We start from the raw sequence: 21,983 nt of genomic DNA, 5'->3' as shown, positions 1-21,983 counted from the left end.
AGAGTTGGGCGAAAGGCTGAGTGGGGGGAAGAGAGAGAGATGAGCGAAAGCAGTGGATGGACCCACGCACGCGCGCGCACACACACACCTTGGGAGACAAACAGTCGGAAAGGGATTGAAGCCGAAGTTTTTTAAATCTCCCCCCACCACCCGAGCACGCGCGCGCGCATGCACACACCCTCCTCCCTCCCCCTTTCTCTCATACTCTCCCCCCCTACACACACACATACACACAGAGAGACATTAGAAGACCGCCCACCGCACAACTGAGACCCCATTCGATTTAAAGCCAGACGGCATTCAGAGGCTGACATTCATTCAATAGATAGAGCGATCATAAGCAAGGCTGGGTGACGGGGCGTGCTCGCCTCTTTCTTTACCCTCGCCTGACTCTTGCCACTCGAGGTTGCGTTCGTTCGTCTCTTTCACTCGGAGGGGGAAAAAAGTAATTTAAGGATGTTAAATCAGAGAATCTTTCCGGGCATGGTTTTATTCCTGATGTTTTTCTGCCACTTCATAGAAGATCGAACGGCACAAGGTAAGATACAATTCGCACGCTTCCTCGCTGGTGTTGCCTCTGTCTACTCTCTATATGTTCCTTTCTAGCTCACCAGGCGCCTTTACCTTCTTCAACCCACCCCACGCGTTCCGATCCTAAACTCAAGACGGAGCTTCTCTCTGAAGTCTAGGAGGGTTTTTTTCCCCAACTTGACTTAGTTAGGATCGCTTTGCATTGGGGGCTTTCTGGGAATTTCGGAGACACGGGGGGGGGGGATCCACGATTCGCTGGACAGAGAAATCACTCTTCCCGTCAATCTTATCACCTTAATCACCTTCTCCATCATTAGCTCTAAATGGCTTTTCTTTAAAAATAATAAATAACGAAAGAAACTGGCGTCGCTGTTGCCTGGCTTAAAACTTCCAGCACCAGCTAAGAACTTTTCCGAGTTTGGCCACCGCGGTGGTTCATGCCTGGTGATTTATCCGCCTATTTACACTTCTTTAAAAAAAAAAAATACTCAGCCCTCTTCCTTCTATGGGGTACAAAATAATATTCACATTTAGTCCACACAAATCCGGACGCGGATTCGTGGGCGGAGTGGGGTGGGGGGAGAAAGGGAGAAGAAAAGAGATTGTAAAGTTTGGAGGCTTTTCTTTGTGCCTCTTCGTTTTGTGTCACTGTGGGAATACGGGCTGTGTTGCACAACCGCAAGCCTGACTTGCAGCGCCAATCTAGACGAGCCTTTCCAGAATAAATCCCACCCTCCACCCCGCGCTTCACTTCAGTGGAACTTGCTTCCATTCCAGGTAAACGAGTGAAAGGTTAGGGTTAGGTTAGGATTTGCAACGTTGGGCTTCGTTTAAAGCGCAGCGCACGGAAATTCACACTTTGGAAACTGAAAATAAGTCTCCTCCGCCCCTGGCGTTGTCTTGAGAGAAAAGTTAATTGACATTATTCCGGAACGCATTGTTCTGTCCCATCCATACATTTTATCTTTCATGTTACATCATTGTAACTTTAAGCAAGTAGCAAGGAAAAGAACTTCCTAACTGAGAGATCTTTTGGGTGCTGCTGATATTACTGCCTTAAAATGGGTAGATGTGGGTCACGAGGGCAGCGCCGGTTCTGCCTGGCATTCTCTGGTGTAAAGAAACAAATTCGTTTTGATCTGCATTTGTCGGAGGTCAGGCTGGCGATTCACGAAGGACTGGTTCCAACGAACTTCTCTAGATTATCTCAAGGAATTGGAGGACAGGTCAGATCGGTGTTTTTGGCTCGGTTCTCACAGTAACAGACGGAGTCAAGGTTGTTGGTGTCAGTGTGCGCGTGTTTAAGTGCGCGTGGGTTGCTGTAAAGTCCATGCCAAGTTGTCTATTCCACGCCCTTCTAGGTTATCCCCTCGGTAGAGCTGCAAATTGCTGCGTGTATAGTCTGACTGCTAATTTTCCCCGTCTTGCTTTTTCTCTTCTCTTCTCTCCCTCTTTCTCTCTTCTTTTATTTTCTTCTCTCTTCTCTTCTCCTTTAGGCGAAATTCAAATATTTCGAACGACCCGTCCTTTATACTTGCTAGGATCAGGCGCTCCTACATCTCGGGACTGATGGGGGTGGGAGAAAATGTAGTGAGATTTCCCCCTAAATTTAGTGTGCAAACTTCTTTTTAGTGTTAAATGGTGGTTTTTTTTCTATCGGCTTAGATTGTTTGTAAACAGAGGAGCTGGGTTGAGGAGATTAAGACAGGTTCGCCAACCACAATCACTCTCTTTCTCGCGCACGCACATACAGATACACTCACTTTTGATGCTCCGGGTCTATTTCCAGACCCCGCCGTGCGCAATTAACCCCTCTTCCCCACCCCCACCCCCACCGTCCCTCTGAAATTGCTGGCAGTTGTCTATCTTCCCCGGGAGAAATAACAAGGCATCGAACGGGTTTGATCAAGTTGTTGAAACTGCGCTTCCGTTTGAATTCGGAGGAGTAGCTTCAGGTTATGAAACGGGACGTATAAAAGTAAACAGTCTAGTATAAGTCAATGAAACCCGCACGTGTTATGTCTGGGTCACTGGTAACTGACACTGAGCTGGCTGCGTCTCCCTCTCCCTCTTTCTCTCCCTGCACTAGCTGGGAATTGCTGGCTCCGGCAAGCCAGGAACGGTCGCTGCCAGGTGCTCTACAAAAACGGTCTCAGCAAGGAAGAGTGCTGCAAAACCGGGAGGCTCACCACTGCCTGGACGGAGGAGGATGTCAGCGACCACGTGCTTTTCAAATGGATGATTTTTAGCGGAGGGGCCCCCAACTGCATCCCCTGCAAAGGTGGGTCCTGCTAAGAATGGTCTGGGTTCTTGGAAGGGCTTGTAAGTTAAGAGAGGAAGAGAGGAAGCTGCTTGGAGCATCTTGGTTCATTCAGTCTAGTAACACCTTTACCTGGGTCCCATTAGGTACAGAAGTGTGGTCTCTGTCCCTGAAGAAGCCAAACTACCACTGCTGGGAAGGAAAGGATAAGCAAGATTATTTTCGGTGCCAAGGATTGTACATAAAACATACAAAATCAAGTGGAATGGATGGAAATTGTGCTTGAGCATTTCTTCTCTTCTTGGGAAAACCCCAAAGTGTAGTCAGATAAAAGCATTCATTAGAATGTAGGACTCTGTGTTATATCAATTTAAATTATTAGGCTTCTGAATTATCTTATCTCTCTACGATGAATGGTACTGGATTTTAGAATTTCCAAGAGCCTATCTAAGTAACACTAGTTGACTAGTTGATCTTATTAAAAAAAAAATCAAAAAATCTTGGCTGATCAGAAACAGGATCAGAAAGGATTACTACTTGGATGAGAGGCTACCAGAGAATGCCAGAGCTGTAGACAAGACTGGGAAGTGAAACAGAAGGAGAGACTATCCAAGGAGACAATGTATTATTGTCAAGAAACTTATCCAAAATTTTTGGATAGTGTCCTACCTGCCCAACTGACAGGATGCCAGGAATCAAATTGGAAGTAGATCTTCCTCTCACCTACATAGCCCAAACTAGAAGACAATTTGAGTGGAATGTTTTCTCCTCCATATCATAACTAAGGCTATTTCCAAGTACAGTGGTACCTCTACTTAAAAACGCCTCTACTTAAGAACTTTTCTAGATAAGAACCGGATGGTCAAGATTTTTTTGCCTCTTCTTAAGAACCATTTTCTACTTAAGAACCCAAGCCCAGAAAAATTTCCCAAGAAATTTGAGCACCAAGGTCCGGACAGTTTCCTGCCATTCCCCCTTTAATCCCGGCCATCTCGGGCTTTTCTGGACTTCCAGAGCAGCCTTTCAGTGGCGCTTAAGGAGGCTTTGGCAGTCCAGAGCAAAGGGAGCGTTTTCCCTTTCTCTGGGTGCTTGGAGAGGGAATAAACCTCTGCCAGCTTCTAGAGAAAAGAAATGCTCCCCTTGCTCTGGGCAACGACTGTCCTCCTCCTCCTCCTCTTCTTCTTCCTCCTCCTCCTCCTACCCAAATTCTGAGCTTTTCTTTCTTTCCTAATGGGTTTGCACACATTATTTACTTTTACATTGATTCCTATGGGAAAAATTGATTCTACTTACAAACGTTTCTACTTAATAACTTGGTCACGGAACGAATTAAGTTCTTAAGTAGAGGTACCACTGTACATATTCCCCCTCCATGGCTCAACTGATTGATTGAAAGCCGCATGACTTGACATGCTCCCTCATTCTGGTCCTTGGTATGCTCACCCAGAAAGGTATTTTGTCTTCACTGGAGTTATTCTCTAGGCATCCTATTTCTCAGGCAGGTTTATTTTGTGACTTTGTTAATCACAGTCTCTGTGCTTTTTTAAGCTTTGTAAAACAAGGTTTCTAACAGGATTGGCTCCAGATGCATCAGAGAACTTGTTTTAAGGAGAGGGTCCCTGCCCTCCAGAGGATGATGTAAAGAATTCTTTACCTGCCTTTAAATGCACTAGCATTTAAAACAAATTTCAGACCTAGCTGAAACACAGAATTATGATTGATGTCCTTGGTGCCAGCAGAAAGTTAGCTAAGAAAGCTAAAGAAAGCTAAGAGATGATACAATGGAAATGCAGTTCCGAAGTCACTTAATTTAGTCTGGCACATGCATCAAGAACAAGATTCTTTTCTAAAAGTAAAAACTATGTATTGCAACCAAAGTTTTTCACCCTGAAACCTTGAGAAATTTCTGCGCCAGTAACCTTCAGCATGAAGGATGGTGGAGAACAAACTCAGCCCATGTCAAGGGCACCATATGAGCATATGAGCAGAGATGTTTTTGCACTGACTGATGGAATAGATAGAGGAGGCGGGTGAAATAAAAATAAGGCAGCTTTGGAATCCTGTCTCCCAACTGGCATATGGCATCTTTCCTTGATGGAAATTAGTCACCTTGACATATAGAGTACTTATCAGTGCAATGACAGATTAATCTATTCTATCTGTTCAGAGCCCAAACTCACTCATCCTGCTAAGCCATAGTTTATTGAACAAACCAAAGATGAGATCCCACAATATGATAACCTCTAAACCAGTGTTTCTCAGCCCTGACTTTAAGATTTGTGGACTTTAACTCCCATAGTCCTCGGAGAGGGGCGGCATACAAATCTAATTAATAATAATAATAATAATAATAATAATAATAATAATAATAATGACTTACCAATGTTATATTATTATTATTATTATTATTATTATTATTATTATTATTATTATTATGTCAGTACAACACAGCAAACGAGATTACTATGCTGGATTTCGTATTTCATCACCAGTCGGGCGCTTCCCAAGCACCTAGAACTGCGTGATGTAGTGGTGAATTATGTTTGCCGATCCTAGTAAAGCGGCCTTTTGCAATTGACAGATGGAGATTTTGTCAATTCCAATGTTTTTCAAATGTCCGCTGAGATCCTTTGGCACTGCGCCCAGCGTGCCAAGTACCACTGGGACCACTTTCACGGGCTTATGCCAGAGTCGTTGCAGCTCAATTTTTAGATCTTCGTATTTCACTAATTTCTCTATCTGCTTCTCCTCAATTCTGCTTGTGCTTCATAACAGGTGGATTTGTAAATCAAAGTCAAACAAACCACATTATGCTAATGCAAAGTATGACCTGAGCCAAAGTGTATTTAGAAAGGTTTTAAAGTTTAAATACTAATGCTGCTTTTGTATGTAAAATTGCATATCATTTCATTGCAGTGCAGGGTTTTTTATAAAGTTTTGTTGGGAAAAAACAGTATTTTGTGAGTCAACAATGTTCTCATGTGTTCCCTATGAAATTGTGATGGGAGATTTAGACGTTATTAGACAATGATTTTGGACTTTATGTCACCTGCCCAACTATTTTCTCTCTATCCCCTTCCCATTTCCTCTTTTAGAGACCTGTGAGAATGTGGACTGTGGACCTGGGAAGAAATGTAAAATGAACAAGAAGAACAAACCTCGGTGTGTCTGTGCTCCAGATTGCTCAAATATCACATGGAAGGGACCTGTGTGTGGCTTGGATGGAAAAACCTACAAGAACGAGTGTGCCCTTCTGAAGGCCAAGTGTAAAGAGCAACCAGACCTTGAAATCCAGTATCAGGGCAAATGCAAAAGTATGTTTACAGTAACCTTGTTTTCTCAATCTTAGAATCAGGGATAGAAAGCATGTATAGAAAACTCCATAAATCACTTATTCTACAGAAAGATGATAGGACCCTGTGGGAAAACAGGTTGTGAATTGTGTTCATGTTCACAAAATAATTATAGAGAGTGCTGGTGAGACCACATTTGGAATACTGTGTTCAGTTCTGGGGACCTCACCTACAAAAAGATATTGACAAAATTGAACAGGTCCAAAGACGGGCTACAAGAATGGTGGAAGGTCTTAAGCAGAAAACGTATCAGGAAAGACTTAATGAACTCAATCTGTATAGTCTGGAGCACAGAAGGAAAATGGGGGACATGATCGAAACATTTAAATATGTCAAAGGGTTAAATAAGGTTCAGGAGGGAAGTGTTTTTAATAGGAAAGTGAACACAAGAACAAGGGGACACAATCTGAATTAGTTGGGGGAAAGATTAAAAGCAACATGAGAAAATATTATTTCACTGAAAGAGTTGTAGATCCTTGGAACAAACTTCCAGCAGACGTGGTAGATAAATCCAGAGTAACTGAATTTAAACATGCCTGGGATAATATATCCATTGTAAGATAAAATACAGGAAATAGTGTAAGGACAGACTAGATGGACCATGAGGTCTTTTTCTGCCATCAGTCTTCTATGTTTCTATGTTTCTATAATAACACAAGGGGTGTTCTAAAACACAGGCGATGGGATGGGCAATTTTACCATAGTGTTGTCAAACTTGGTATCCCCAAATGCATGCTTTTCAATTACCAAAATCTTCAGTAATTCCACACTGGCTGAGTATTTTCTCGGGGAAAAAACCAAAAGCCATTCCTATAGAACTCATTTATATTTCTGTGCCAAAACAAAGTAGAAAATCCTGAGATGTCTAAGTTGTATCATAATCGTTCTGCAAGTTTTGTTTTTCTAAAAAAAAAATGAGGAAAAATGTTAGATAGCTGCTCCTTGATGAATTAGCCGCCTTTTCATTTGCAGGTAAAGACCCAGCGGCTGCCTAAGCCAGTATTCAGTTTCCACAACTGTCTCATGGGGACAGAGTAGCAAACACACAAAGCAATAATAGCATCCTGACCACATTTCCCAGTAACTGCCTATAATATTGGCTATAATTCATAGGTGGGAACGGGAGCGCATGGATGTGCGTGTGTGCTTTGCATGTGTGCAATGCTTCTGCACATGTGCAGAGCATTTTTTATTATGCCCAAGCAGGTGGGTGGAGCCTCCCGCTGCTGCTGCTATCAGTTCAGCCAATCCAAGGTGAACCAGTCGCAACCCCCCCACCAATCAGGATGGTACTTTCTGATAACCTTAGCTGCCCCCGTGTCTAATACCTCCTTGAAATCATCCACATTGCTAGTTGCTCTGCATCTTCTGGCAGTGGATTCATTAAACTGCACAGCAGGTGGGGGGGGGGCACATCCAAGAATACAAATCTGCAGTTCTTATACCAGTTCTTGAAAAGTACACAACCTATTTTCCTTCCTATTAAAACTGGAAATTAATTTGTGGACTCAGTGATACAAACTGTGGTCTACGATTCCTTCCCACCGATTTGCAGCCTTGAAAGTTTGCTCACATGCCACTTTTGGATGTGGAGGGCGCAGAAATACTCACTTATATATGAGAAAATATTATTTTACTGAAAGAGTAGTAGATGTTTGGGAGGAACTTCCAGCAGACGTGGTTGGTAAATCCACAGTAACTGAATTTGAACATGCCTGGGATAAACATATATCCATCCAAAGATAAAATACAGGAAATAGTATGAGGGCAGACTAGATGGACCATGGGGTCTTTTTCTGCCGTCAGTCTTCTATGTTTCTATTAAGATGAGAACTCCTTCCTTGGAGGTCTTCCTGATTGCTTCCAAATGGTGTGGAACAGTTTGGAGCAGCTGAAATTACAGCTTCTCATTCTTGTTGGCTAGGGGGTAGGTGACAAGGAAGTGGAAAAAGCAAGTTGGACAATAACAAAGCCATTGTGACATGGACAGTGGGATTTTTCAAAGTTATGCACTTTGGCAGATGCTAATTCTTTTTCTAGGAGGATTAGAAGAGTTTATTTATTTTATTGATTTATTTTTTCAATTTCTATGCCAACCAACTTGCTAGGAACTCTAGGTGGCTCACAGCAAAAATTTAAAACATCAATAATAGTACAAAAACCTCTAAACCAGTTTTAAAACAATTTACAATGCAAACAGTTAAACCCTTGCATATCATTCATGGCTGGATTTCGCTGGTTACCACCATAAGATCAACGGCCCCAGGGCTATTGGAAAAGCCAGGCTTTACTGCTTTCCGGAAAGCCAATAGGATGGGGGTAGTCCAGATCTCAGGAGGTAACTGGTTCCAGAGAGCCAGGGCAGCCAAAAAGAAGGCCCTCTCCCATGGACCCACCAGCCGACACTGTTTAGCTAATGGGACCCCGAGAAGACCAACTCTGTGGACCCTTACCAGTGGCTGGGAGGGTCTGAGTATTTAAAGTATTGGGTAGAACTGAGTTAAGTATATTAGTCCGGCCCTCTAAAACCATCCCAATTTCTCATGCGGCCCCATGGCAAAATTAATTGGCCACCCCTGAACTAGAGTATAAACTAACTGAAAATTAGTTTAATTGCGGTCCACTGCCTTAGTTTAATCAAAGCTTTGCAGTTTTTGCTATTTGTGTCTATTCTGATGGCTCAGATGCTCTTATTGTTCACATGTTTTCCCTACCCATTTATTTCAGAGACATGTAGGGATGTTTTATGCCCAGGGAGTTCCTCATGCGTGGTTGATCAAAATAATAATGCCAATTGTGTGACATGCAACCGGATTTGCCCCGAGCCAACTCTACCTGAACAGTATCTCTGCGGGAATGATGGAATAACATACGCAAGTGCCTGTCATCTAAGAAAAGCTACTTGCCTGCTTGGAAGATCCATTGGCCTAGCCTATGAAGGAAAATGTGTCAGTAAGTACAAGAGATTACCGGTCTATTTTTAAAATGAGAGGAGATACACAAAGGGGAAAGCTTTTCCAACTGATCCAGAATCAGGGTGGGCTACTGCCCAGATTGGGGGGGGGGATGCAGGGGGGTAGCAAAAATGAAGCTCCACCCCAGAGAAACCAATTTGCACTGAAAGATGTTGAAAGAAAATGCAGGACATCCTGCATAAGCCACAGCCACAGTGTGGTAGTAAAAAATTTGGTAGCCCTTCACTGTCTGGAATCCTTATTTCATAGCACAAACCTGGCTATTGTTCTCCATAGTTATTGTTTTTAGATTTCCCCCCAGCAAACTTTAGCAGTTGAGCACCTTTTACATTCTACTCTAGCAATTCAAATCCATGGCTCTTCTTCCTTGAAGCTGAATTGTTATTGGTTATTTATATACAGTAATTGACTTCTTTGCCCCAGAAACAGCTAACTCTCCCTTGCTTTTGAGAATTGTTGCTTGGATTGCTCCACATCCACATTGAAAAACATATATAACAACAAATATAATTTCAATACCAACCCATATATTTGTATCATCTCTTGTAATAAACTAATAAAGTAGCCTAAATCACATGTCAAATTCCCAGTAGTTCAGTCTGTCCAAGAATTTATTTCAAATAGCTAATTTTAATTATATTAAATGACAGACTAGATGACTTTTCTCATTCTTATAATCTTATAATCATTATCTTAAATCTTTATTTCTAAAAGGAAATGAGAAACATTATTGTTATAACCCAAATGACAAAAACAGACAAGGAAGCAGCATTAGATAAATAAGTAACATATACCAAAGGTTAAATTAGAATAGAATGGAAAGAGAAAGAGAAATGGCTCTTGATCTTATATGTCACATGAGGCAGTTGAATCTAGGAATGACCAAAGGGCAAGTGGGCTTCCTTTCAATAGATGTATAGGTAGTCCTTGTTTAATGACCTTAACCAGGACCAGAATTTCCATCACTGAGCAAATCAGTCACTAGGCAAAGCATCACATAACTCTACTACTTAATGACCATAGTTCTAATAGTTCCAGTTGTTAGGCAAGGACCTCACATTCCCCATGCTCTGCCATGTTGGGTTCCACTTCAATTCTCCCCATATTATCATTATTATTATTATTATTATTATTATTATTATTATTATTTAATTAATTAATTGATTTGATTTGTATGCCGCCCTTCTCTGAAGACATCTGCCCATCTCTGTTCCTATCATTGCCCTTTTGGTCACTCTGCACTCTGCCACCACCATCTATCCTTACTTTCTCCCAGCTGTCCCAGCTTCACCAACTTCTTCTGATGTGGCACACCCAGCCAAAGCAGCTGCTGCCCTTTTGAAGACCTCTGCAGTGCCACAAAGAGTTTTTCAGGCTTTGCAGAGGGTTTGTGAAGTATCAAGTAGACCTCGGAATGCCTTTGGGTGGCCAAAAGGCAGAGCTGGTAGAAGATAAATCAGTGTGGGGAGTTGCAATTGTTAATGAAGGTGGGCTGTCAAGTGCCCAAGTTTTGATCACCTGAATGTAGGGCAATTGAACAGCCAAAACCTGGAGCATCAGTTGCAACTATGATTTTTTTCCAAGCGCTTTCATAACTTTGAACAGTGGTTGAATAAATAAATGCCTCTTAAGGGAGGACTACCTATTCCGAACCTGAGCAATCTAGGATTTGAATTGCATCTAAGTACTGGCAATGGGATAGCTTCCCCATTGCGCCAGAACGTAACTTAGCGTTATAGAGGAAGCTCCATAGTATAACCAAATGATCTACATTATTTGACAATTTTATCAGAATGGTGAAGTTGCAATATTATGACATAAGATCCACCTCTTACATGCGTCCATGAGATGTCACAATATATGTACGAAACAGGCAGAGCTTGTATTGTGGCATTACAATGCTTCTTTGCTCGCTGTGCTACCTGTATAGATAGGTATCTGTGAATACAACTTTCTCCCCTTACAGCTCCTCTTAGAACTGATTAATACACTGCTTAAGGATAGTTTAAAAGTAATGGGGAACATGTTATATATTTTAACCTCAACATTTTTCATTGTTCCCATTTTTTAAAAAATACACTTGAAGGTAACTAAATCATTTCGCTTAATGATAAAGGTAGGTCTCAATGGAGAGTGAAGCTGGAAGAAGCCATGCTACCAGATAGTGGCAGTTTTAGTTCTCACCTGTGCTAGTAACAAGAAGAACTAAAACTCTTAAGAGAAATTCCCTTCCCCTAAAGCAGTGCTTCTCAATTATTTTCTGTTATGCACCCCCTAAGAAGAAGTAAACATTAAGTGCCTCCCCATCTCTCTGATCTGGGCCCCAATGGAATTTTGGTGCTAATATTTATTATTTTACTTATTATAAGCTGCAAGCAAACTATTGGATGGGAAAGGCTGCTCTACCCACTTACCTGGGAGTAGGTCACACTAAACTCAGTGGAGCTTGTTTTCGCAACCTCCCATTTCACAACCGCCCTGCCTGGCTGCTTTATTTCCGGGCTCAGAGCAGCTTCAAACTTTCTGTCTGGGAGAATCAATCTAGACTAGAGGCACCATGCATGGTCCCCAAGGTCACACACGCCACCCTGGCATCATTCCATGCCTTCTCTGGGGGCACGCCCCACTATTTGAGAAGGACTGCCCTAAAGCAATATTAATTAATGCTGCTAAACAAAAATAAGAGAGATGGTTAAGATGATGTATTTACATGTCACTTCCTGGTGATGAAAATGTGGCAGTGGTAATAAAGGTACTTTATCCAATAATTAGGCATGAGGACTAGGCATGAGGTAGCTCTCCGGATGTGGATATGCTCAATTTCCAGTTTTCTCAGTATTAACTCTGTTGGTTTGGGCTGCTGAAAGTCATGTTTCAACTACATCTGGAGGTCTACCCCGGTGATGGCAAACTTATGGCACGGGTGCCACGCAGAGCCATATCTGCTGGCACGCGAACTGTTGCCCTAGCTCTGCTCCAAAGTGCATGTGTGTGCCAGCTAGCTGATTTTTGGCTCACACAGAGGCTCTTGGGAGGGCAATTTTGGCTTCCAGAGAGCCGCCAGGGGGTGGGGAGGGCATTTTTACCCTCCCCCAGCTCCAGGGAAGGTTTTAGAGCCTGGGGAGGATGAAACACAAGCCTATTGGGCACACCAGAAGTTGGGAAACAGGCTGTTTCCAACCTTCAAAGGGCCTACAGGGGGCAAGAGAAGCTGTTTAACCCTCCCCAGGCATTGAATTATAGGTGTGGGCACTCACACATGCGCAATAGCATGCACCCATATTCTTTTGGCACCCGTGGAAAAAAAGGTTTGCCATCACTGTTCTACCCTCTGCCATAAATTCCATTGGTGGTATTATCTTACTAAATTGGAGAGGATGATTTACTAAAAGCCCCTTAAAGTGAATGAAAGTCAGAAGCAAATTAGAAATCAGAAACTTTCTGATTCTAGCCCAATTTCTTATTTGCTCTAGCTCAGGGAAGCAGGAAAAACCATACTGCTTATGTAGGTTCGATGTTGGCCCACATAGCCGCCTCTGAAATATTACTGTATTTTTTAGAGTATATGACACACCTTCCCCCCCCCCTTAAAAAAGGCTGAATATTTGGTTGTGTCTTATACTCTGAATGTAACTTTTTCAGAGCTTTTTTTCCAGCCCTAATGAGGCGCTAACAATCTTCCCAGTTCTTTTTCATTGCTACTCTCTCGAAGAAGATTTTTTTCCAGGCCTAAGTTTTTGCAGACTTTTTTTATTGCTACTCGTTTGAAATAAGATTTTTTTAAAGTCCTAACTAACCAAGGGATAAAATACTATGCTGAAGCTGACCAGACTAAGGACGCTAGCCAGATTAATACCTGGTAGGCAGATTTTCCCCCAGTTTAAAAATGACAAATTAGAAGGACAGAAGGACAGTTTAGTCAGTAAGTCAACAGAGATCTGACATCAACTCACTTCTATGTGTGGAAAATCACTTATATATTGTTGCCAAGAGAACTCGTTGGCTGTATAAATTACTAAAAATTGTAATCTCTTTATGTCCCTATCTCAAATTATAGATAGTAAATTACAAATATTATTATGTTTACTCATCAAACATCCAGTAGCATGTCTCTTTAATTAACAGTTTCAAGTAGAATGCAGTCTTTTCAGAACAAAAGAGAAGTTAGCAGGTGGTACTTTAAGCAATATTTAGGATAGTATAGCTAACTACAATTCTCAGAATACTTTAGCATTAATCAGGCTAACAAGGATTGTCAAGCATTATTTAGTAACTTTTGGAAGGCCGCAAGATTCCCTAATCCTGAATTGATAGCGAAATCCATACTTCCAACTTTAAGCAATATAAAATGTTGATCATAATGTTTGCCTTTAATGTGTTTTCCCTAATTTTGTACATCTCTCAGAATCCATTGAAGTTGGGCAGCCAATAAATATAAATTAATAATTCAAAATAACAAGAAGCTAATATTAAAGGCCTATAGAAAACAAACGGGATGGCTTTGACAAAAATACACAAAAACTGTTACCTAGGCAAAGAGAGCTGAACTCTTCTTTAAAACCTAGAGATTAAGATAATATTCTGAAACTACTGAGGGAAATGCCTCTCAAGTTCAATGGAGCATAAAAAGAAGAAGAGCTAAAGTACAATAAGGTTTGCAAGATTGAGGTCAATCCCACTAGATAACCTAGACCAGGAAACTGACTCCAAAGGTAGACTAGAACTACTATATAATAAATAATAATTAATAATAATAATAATAATAATAATAATAATAATTTATTGGATTTGTATGCCGCCCCTCTCCGCAGACTCGGGGCGGCTAACAACAATAATAAACACAACATGTACAATCCAATAATAAAAAACAACTAAAAACCCCTATTATAAAACCAAACATACACACAAACATACCATGCATAACTTGTAATGGCCTAAGGGGAAGAGCTATCTCAACTCCCCCATGCCTGGTGGTATAAATGAGTCTTGAGTAGTTTACGAAAGACAGGGAGGGTGGGGGCAGTTCTAATCTCCAGGGGGAGTTGGTTCCAGAGGGCCGGGGCCGCCACAGAGAAGGCTCTTCCCCTGAGGCCCGCCAAATGACATTGTTTAGTTGACAGGACCCGGAGAAGGCCAACTCTGTGGGACCTTATCAGTCGCTGGGATTTGTGTGGTAGCAGGCGGTTCCGGAGGTAATCTGGTCCATTGCCATGTAGGGCTTTAAAGGTCATGACCAATATTTGATTGAGATGGGCTATATTAGCAAAATCTTCCAAGTCTGTTTTATTTCTCCTTCCTTACTCTCTACATATCTTAATAGATCCTGATCCACATATTTTCAGCCACTCTTTAACTCTCATCAGTCACCTTCACTGGTTTCCATTACCTCTTCCATTTCTGTTGTTTGACTGGCCAATATAACTGCAGCCAGAACAATGTGCCAGAGGTAATAAACACACATACTCTCTCCCTTCTTTTGTTCTCTCATGACTGCTGATGGAGCAGCAATAAACCAAATGGTTCTGAAGAAGTTGATTATGTGAATAAATGAGTTCTAGATGTTTACCCAAAGGATTGGAAATGAATCATTCCCTGTCATGATCTCAATAACGTATCAGGATTAGGTTCAGAAATATTTCAGCTATTTTCTGGAAATGAATGAAGTATCCTGATTTTTTTAAATAATCCTAGTTCAGTGCTAATTAATTGGGGTGAGTGATTTTTTGCATAATTTATATTATATTTATATATGCTGTCATTTATCCTGAATTTATCTAACTTGTCTTCAGTGATGGCATTATATAGTCAAAGTCTACAAATCAGATAAGACTATTACACCATCTCTCACTGACTAACTAATTTAGGAATTAGGAAAAAACAGATGAGCTAAAATCATTCCTAGTAAATAACAGGAGGTAAACATGATAAGAAAAAGTAGGTATTTTCAAAAATTGCTATTTCTGACTTCAAATTATTAAAATGGGGGGGGGACCTCTGGCACAGCTCTTCCATAAAACATTCCACTCCACATCTGCCACATCAGAGCTACTTGCTATGGAAAAATGCTATTGTATACAAATTCATATTTTAAAAACTCATAGGAATGCACTCCTCAGATCCAGAAGGATAGAATTTGGTCAAAAACCTTTTCACCAAATCCAGTTATTGACAATTATTGAAGACTAGTCTTTGGCCCTGATTCCACTGGAATGTGTGATACTTGTGAATACCAAGTCTTTGAAGACATTTTCTGACCACATGGCTTTGGATTCAGTTCAACTGGATTCCAATGGAAACATTTTACTAGGCAAGGAAGCTTAGGAAACACACACTGGATTGATCCAAAACCGCTTTTCTCCCTTACAAATAATAAATAACAGGTCATGCGTATAATGGACATCTGCAAGTACTAAAATCATGATCAAACATAATCTTCAAAATTGTATCAGCATCTTGAAGTGGCTTATAAATTGATAAAGTAGAAAATAAACAAAAAACATTTTTTTTCCAGTAAAAGATCGTTGCAATTACGTTGCAATTACATTTGGATTAAGACTTGATTCCTCTAAAACAAGTCTGCAGAATAGTTTACTTGTCCGTTGAATGCTCTGCCAAGCAAGGAGACATTCCACAATTTAAGCAGTACCATTAGAAGTGTAAATGCAGTGTAATTTAATATCATAACATTAAGTGTTCTCCAGGTGAGTAATCACCTGTCACATTAAATATTAAAGTTCAGTGGCAACTGTTGCATGAGTTCTAGAGGCTATACGCAAAGCTTTTAGGGATCACGTGAAACCCTGAGAATTTAGATTGAATATTTCCGAGTCCACATCTAATTGTGATGTGAGCAAGCATTTGCACACGTGCACAATAACAGACACACACAGCCGATTTCCTCTGCCCTAGTGAAGATTATCCTCACCAGCAGAAGCAAGAAACAAGAAGGTTTAATCCTAACTGATTTGGGAGGAATCTAAGCAAGCAGAGTAAACAAGACTCCTAGGGATGCTATAGCACAGGTTGTAATTGTTGCTATCTATGTTCTAACATGCTTCTATGCAGGGGTGGGCCTCAAAACATTTAGTAAGAGGTTCTCTGCCTGGTTGCTGGGTGGGTGTGGCCTATTCAGCATCCTGAACCCTGGCAGGGGAGGAGCTTTTTGCCCTCCCCAGGCTCCAGAGGCTTTGCTTGAGCCTCCGGGCAGGCAAAAATGGTCTCCCCAGGCTCTGGAAGCCCCAAACAGGCCCATTTCCAGCCTTCCCAAACTTCCAGGAGGCCCATTTTTCACCTTCCCCAAGCCTCCATTCATGCCCTGCACTTATCTGCATCAAAAACGGGCCACATGGGGGTGAGGTGGGTGGGGCAAGTCAGGAGTGGGATTTGGGGGTACTCCAAACTGCAAAGAATCTTAGCTAGAGGTTCTACTGAACCCCCGTGAACCCCTGCCTCTATGTTCCTTTGATTTCAACCCCTGCTTTTATGTTCCTTTGATTTCAAGGGAACAGATTTAGATAAATGCCTAATTTCGCCATTTAAATAACCTACTTTTTAAAATGCTGCGCATTGATGAACCATATTCAGTTCTCCAAAACAGTTGTGCTTTTACAACTACTACTCTTAAATCATAGATTCTAGGTTAGTGCTGCTACACTTAATAGGATGATTTTATAGACTGGTTTTTTCAAAAGGCTAATCTGTCCATTTATTGTAACTTTCCAATTGTCTCTTGAATTCAAAATCAAGCAGAATATTACATTTGTATACTGCTCAAAAAAATAAAGGGAACAGTTAAACAATATAATATAACTCCAAGTAAATCAAACTTCTGTGAAATTAAACTGTCCATTTAGGAAGCAACACTGATTGACAATCAATTTCATTTTGTTATCAGCACATACAACTTTCTACAGAACAAAGTATTCAATGAGAATATTTCATTCATTCAGATCTAGGATGTGTTATTTGAGTGTTCCCTTTATTTTTTTGAGCAGTGCAGTATACTTGCATTTTTGTTTATGTTTGCTCTATCAAATGGTATTCTCAAAAAAAACCCCAAAATTGATTAATTAAACTGAGAGCCTTGATGTGTAGGGTTCAGCTTGTGAGATTTCAATGAAAGGCAATAAACCCAGTAGTTGTTCACCAGATTATTCATAGAGAAGTTTCTTCAGATGTTATACATGGATTTTTTTTTTTGTAATGTCATGTTGTAACTACTTTTTTGGACCCAAGCTGGAAGACCTTGGAAAGGCCATTTCCAGAAATCCCAATCTCAATGACCTCCAGGACTTTTGAGAGTTGTTGCCTAGACCCGACTGAAAGGCACCAGTTTGCAAAAGCATATCTAGATTGTGTAGCCAGAATACTAGGGCATCTGATATTTGATAATAAAAAAGGTCATTTTCCCCAAGAAACAAAGCATTTTCCCCATTTGCCCTTCACTTAAAAATGATGTGTGTGTTTTTAAAGTATGAGCACTGATATCCAAGATCAAGTGAGCTTCAGCAGTTCCTGAGCACAAAGGAACTGCAGGGAGATCTGCTGACTAGCAGCTTGGGAAATCAGTATTAAATAAGGTATGATATAGGCTAAATTCTAAATAACTATTCAAACATAACTCTTATTGTGTTTAGTGACACTGGCTTAGGTGACAAATGCTGAAGAATAAAGAAAATAAATAAGTTGGCTCTTGATATCCTAAACCCTTTCTTAGATAAAAAAGTTACACTGAGGTCATGCCATGTATAGGCCATTTTTAAAAATATAACCATGTTGTCCTATTAGAGCTGAAAGTCAGCTCTTCACATAAAGTAGTTTTAAATAATCAAGCTGCAAGCTTCCTGTAGCCTGACTTCTGTCTTTGTCTGTTTGACCGTCTGTCTGTCTGTCTTCCATTCTCTCTCTCTCTCTCTCTCTCACTCTCTCTCTCTCTCTCTCTCTCACACACACACACACACACATCCCAACAAAAGCAAAGAAAGCATAATCGGAGAGTAGATAAGCTACTTTTAGGAACATTCCTGCCATTAGATTCATTAAATCTGGTTTCTCTGAGCACATGTCAGAAAAACACAATACACAGTACTCTCAGAATCACCTTGAACCACAAGATGGGCAGCAAATAAAATTGATAGTTTACCATCAATTTATCATTATTGATAATAAAGTGCACCCCCTCCTCCATCCACCTTAAGAACTTGAGAACTATATATTGCATTATTACTGTCACTGGGGCAGAAATTATAAAGCAGATTTTAAAAATTATCTCCTGTCCTTTCCAATCATTTTTGAAAGAACTCCCTCCAACTGAAATTAAGAGAAAGGAATAATAAATTAATTTCAAGACAATGTAGATTACATGTCTGCTTGGGCAAATATTTTGGCCAGGGGTGTCAAACTTACATCGTCACAGCATCGTCATATGATGTATTGTGACTTTCTCCCCCATTCATTAAACCAGGCATGGGCATGGCCAGCTTGTGACGCATCCGCCCTGTGGGCCACATGTTTGACACCTCTGGTTTAGGCTAAAAGGACTTTGCTCTAATGAGTACTCCACCCCATCTGGAAAAGAAACCCAGTCAATGTTCCTTTTGTTCCTATGTAATACTAGATTTTTACAAGATTTTACTTTTTAGTGTCGAAAAGAATCAGCCTTTAAGACTACTGGGCAGTACGAGATGATTCCCAACATTTTATTTCCCATCAAAAGTTTCTCCCCAACTTAAGGATGGAAAATATGTTGAATTACATGGTTTTGTGGCAAACCCCCCACCCTGCACCCAAAGTATTGTTGGATGGTAGTTTTAGTCATACTCAAGTCCCACTAATTCTGCTGATTCTACATCAAGCTTGGCTGGAATTAAATCCAGATAATAATATTTATACCAAAGCAGAATAGGAAGGAGTGTTATATTTTGTGTTATACCGAGTACAGAACTGGTCTTGGGTACTCTGCATCTTACCTTGAAGGTTGGGCATCCTTTCTGCAACACTTCAGGTGCGGTCCATAGAACTTGCAGTCACAGTGATTTTGCTTTTTAGCTGAAGAATTCAACCACCTTCACAAACTGCCTTTCCTAGTAGCGCGCTTGATCTTATCCTCTACCCCAGCACTTGGTGATAATTCAAATTCTCCACCTTCGCTTTCACTCTGTTTTGGGGGGGGGGATTCACTACCTCCCCCCCCACACACAAACTTTTTTGAGAGCATTGTTTTTCTTTTGCTCTTTTAACCCTTATCGCTTCCCATTTTTCCTTTAACGAAAACCCTTTATAGAAGCCAAATCTTGCGAAGACATCCAGTGCAGCACTGGGAAGAAATGCTTGTGGGATTCCAGAGTGGGCAGAGGACGGTGTGCCCTTTGTGATGAGCTATGTCCAGAAAGCAAATCAGACGAAGCTGTCTGTGCCAGTGATAACACCACTTATCCAAGTGAGTGTGCCATGAAGGAAGCAGCCTGTTCCCTGGGTGTGCTATTGGAAGTAAAACACCCAGGATCTTGCAACTGTAAGTGAGATTTTTAACCTTGCAGGAACTTTAATCTTCTGAAGGCAAACAAACAAAAATCCTTAGAATAGGTGAGGTTGGAAACCTTTCTTAAACAGGAAAGAAAACTATGCAGTAGTGAGATCTTATGTAGAAAGATTTGTGTGTTATGCAGAAATCTTGTGCTTTGATGAGAAGAAAAATCAAATGTTTGAGGTTCCTTTCTCTTTTTAGGAAGTGTCTAACATCAGAAAGTTGCCTTAGATGCATCTTCCTAGCTGTTTCTTGCCTTCCGTTAATATTGTTTGCTTGAGTGTGCTTTGCTGCCTGCTTTATTAACCCTTGGCTATAACCTAATTGCTCCCTCACCTCAACCCTTCCCAAACTAGCTTAACCCCTAACCATGTGGGCTGCTGTCCGCTCACGATGGCCTCTGAATGAAGGACTCAACAGCAATTTAAAAACCTAGAACACAAGAGCACTTTTTATCTAATTTCAGGAATCTGCCAAATAAACCTGAGCCATTGAGTCTCCAGAATTTGCTGCAATTATGACTTCATAGATTATGTCACACACAATTTACACATACATGCAAAAAAAAAGACAAACAAACAAACAAAAACCCACAATCAACTTTATTGTATAACCACAGGTGCCAAAGTGCATCTCACTGCAAATCTACGCTTTAAAAAAAAACACACCACATCCTATTTTGGCTATGCAGGGGGCTTTGAAAACATGCACAGACAGCTTCTGCGCTTTGTCATCCGTATTTAAACAAGAGCTCCCCTGTATTCTCCTATCTAGCCATCAATGAAGAGCCTGAGGAAGAGGATGAAGAGGATGACCAGGACTACAGCTTTCCTATATCTTCCATTCTAGAGTGGTAAAAAATTCCATCACTTTTGAAACAGCCATTGGGCAAGAATTACAATGTCCATACTGTACATAAGTGTATGCTTATTTATTTGGGGAAGAAAGAAGTATACATATAGTTGAATCTTGTAGACATTTATTTATACTGTGTCATGTTTTATAATTTATACATTAAAGAAGTCTGATTGACTGTACACTTTTTTTTTAAGAAGAAGAAATGTAATCGTTATAGGATGAGCTGTGTTATTTATTGTGAGGTCTCTTGCTTGTAAAGTAAAGCTTTTTTTCTTGTAAACTATAAATCCATTCCTTAGAGCCTAACCCTCCTCCCCAATTACAATTTTCAGCTCCTTATTTCTGCCAATGTTAACTCTTTTCCATTTTAACAAAACTCTGCATGGTCGTTTCAGTTACGTTTTCTATTTATTGTGTTTCCTTCTTGCCAATTCTGTATATAAATACATGCTCCCTCGGATATTTGTTTACAAGGAATCTTGACTGACCAAAAGGCGCTGTAAACTGAGTTAAGTATATATTTGAGGTGGAAAAGAGGGAAAGCTTTAACAAAACCTCTTTCCTGGCTATGTTCTCTGATTGTATCATGTAGTAACGGGATCTCAAAATCCTGAACGTTTATATTGTACTATGAGAATTCAAACCCAAAGATCGGATTATGAAGGGTTTTTTAGTTGCTATGTGGCTAAATGTAAAGAAAGCATTATTTTCTTTTTTTAAGAAAAAGAAGAAAAATGAAAATACATTGTCATGAACACCAATGTTTTATTAGGTCTATCCTATCAGATGGTTTTTTAGACATTCTTTTTGTTTCACGTTCAAAATGTTAACAGAATAGTATATCAAAGCTTTATCAGTTCAAGTTTCTTGCTTTTCATAATACTTTCTTTTTCTGAGGCAATTTTATATTTTCAAACATGACAAGTTAAATATAAATTCATTTAAATATATAGTTTTGTACTTTTCTACCATGTAAATGTGCAATGTATATAAAAGTTATAATGTGTATTTGTAAATAATTATGAGTGAAAAAAATAAAAAAATGGATATCCTTTCCCCCAAACCTGTGTATATTGACTTCAGTTATTGCTTGGGTTAAGATGGTGTACAAGATTGGGTTTTTAAGTGTGGGGAAGGTGATTGATGAAGAAGGTATTTAGTACTTGCAAAACGTTATTCCAAGCTTTGTTCCTAACATCCATAATGCAATGTGTCTTTATCAAATAATATCTAAATAGAAAACCACCAGATTTAAATATTTTTGACTGCTTCTGTTATGGAAAAAGGGTAATATAAACATAATAAATCAATTAATAAGTTGAGCATAACTTTTGCTTGGGTGCAAAACATCTAAAACGAATGCTAGATAATCCAGGTAACTTATGGTCACTAAATGAGAAATATTGTAAGATACCTATGTAGAACAAAGAAGGAAACAAAGATTTTGTATGCCAAAAACTGAGATCGTAGTTAGTAGTTTT

At 40.2% G+C, this 21,983-nt stretch overlaps 1 protein-coding gene across 1 annotated transcript; it reads left to right on the top strand.

The window, feature by feature from the left end:
• Positions 1 to 270: 270 nt before the first annotated feature.
• Positions 271 to 21,565, top strand: FST (follistatin). Its single transcript, XM_070743355.1, has 6 exons — positions 271 to 538; positions 2,621 to 2,812; positions 5,887 to 6,105; positions 8,872 to 9,096; positions 19,402 to 19,632; positions 20,419 to 21,565. The coding sequence occupies exons 1-6, from the start codon at positions 457 to 459 to the stop codon at positions 20,499 to 20,501; spliced, it is 1,032 nt and encodes a 343-aa protein (XP_070599456.1). The 5' UTR covers positions 271 to 456; the 3' UTR covers positions 20,502 to 21,565.
• The last annotated feature ends 418 nt before the right edge of the window (positions 21,566 to 21,983 follow it).

Source organism: Erythrolamprus reginae, chromosome 2 (assembly GCF_031021105.1).
Source record: "Erythrolamprus reginae isolate rEryReg1 chromosome 2, rEryReg1.hap1, whole genome shotgun sequence".
Taxonomy (NCBI): Eukaryota; Metazoa; Chordata; class Lepidosauria; order Squamata; family Dipsadidae; genus Erythrolamprus; species Erythrolamprus reginae.
The sequence above is the reverse complement of the archived record's forward strand: the minus strand, read 5'-3'. Positions and strand labels throughout refer to the sequence as shown.

Excerpts from the sequence above, each read along its gene's own strand:
- FST (XM_070743355.1), top strand. The coding sequence starts at position 457 with ATGTTAAATCAGAGAATCTTTCCGGGCATGGTTTTATTCCTGATGTTT. Across the intron at positions 539-2,620 it reads AGAAGATCGAACGGCACAAG|CTGGGAATTGCTGGCTCCGG; the intron begins GTAAGATACAAT and ends TCCCTGCACTAG. Across the intron at positions 19,633-20,418 it reads ACACCCAGGATCTTGCAACT|CCATCAATGAAGAGCCTGAG; the intron begins GTAAGTGAGATT and ends TCTCCTATCTAG.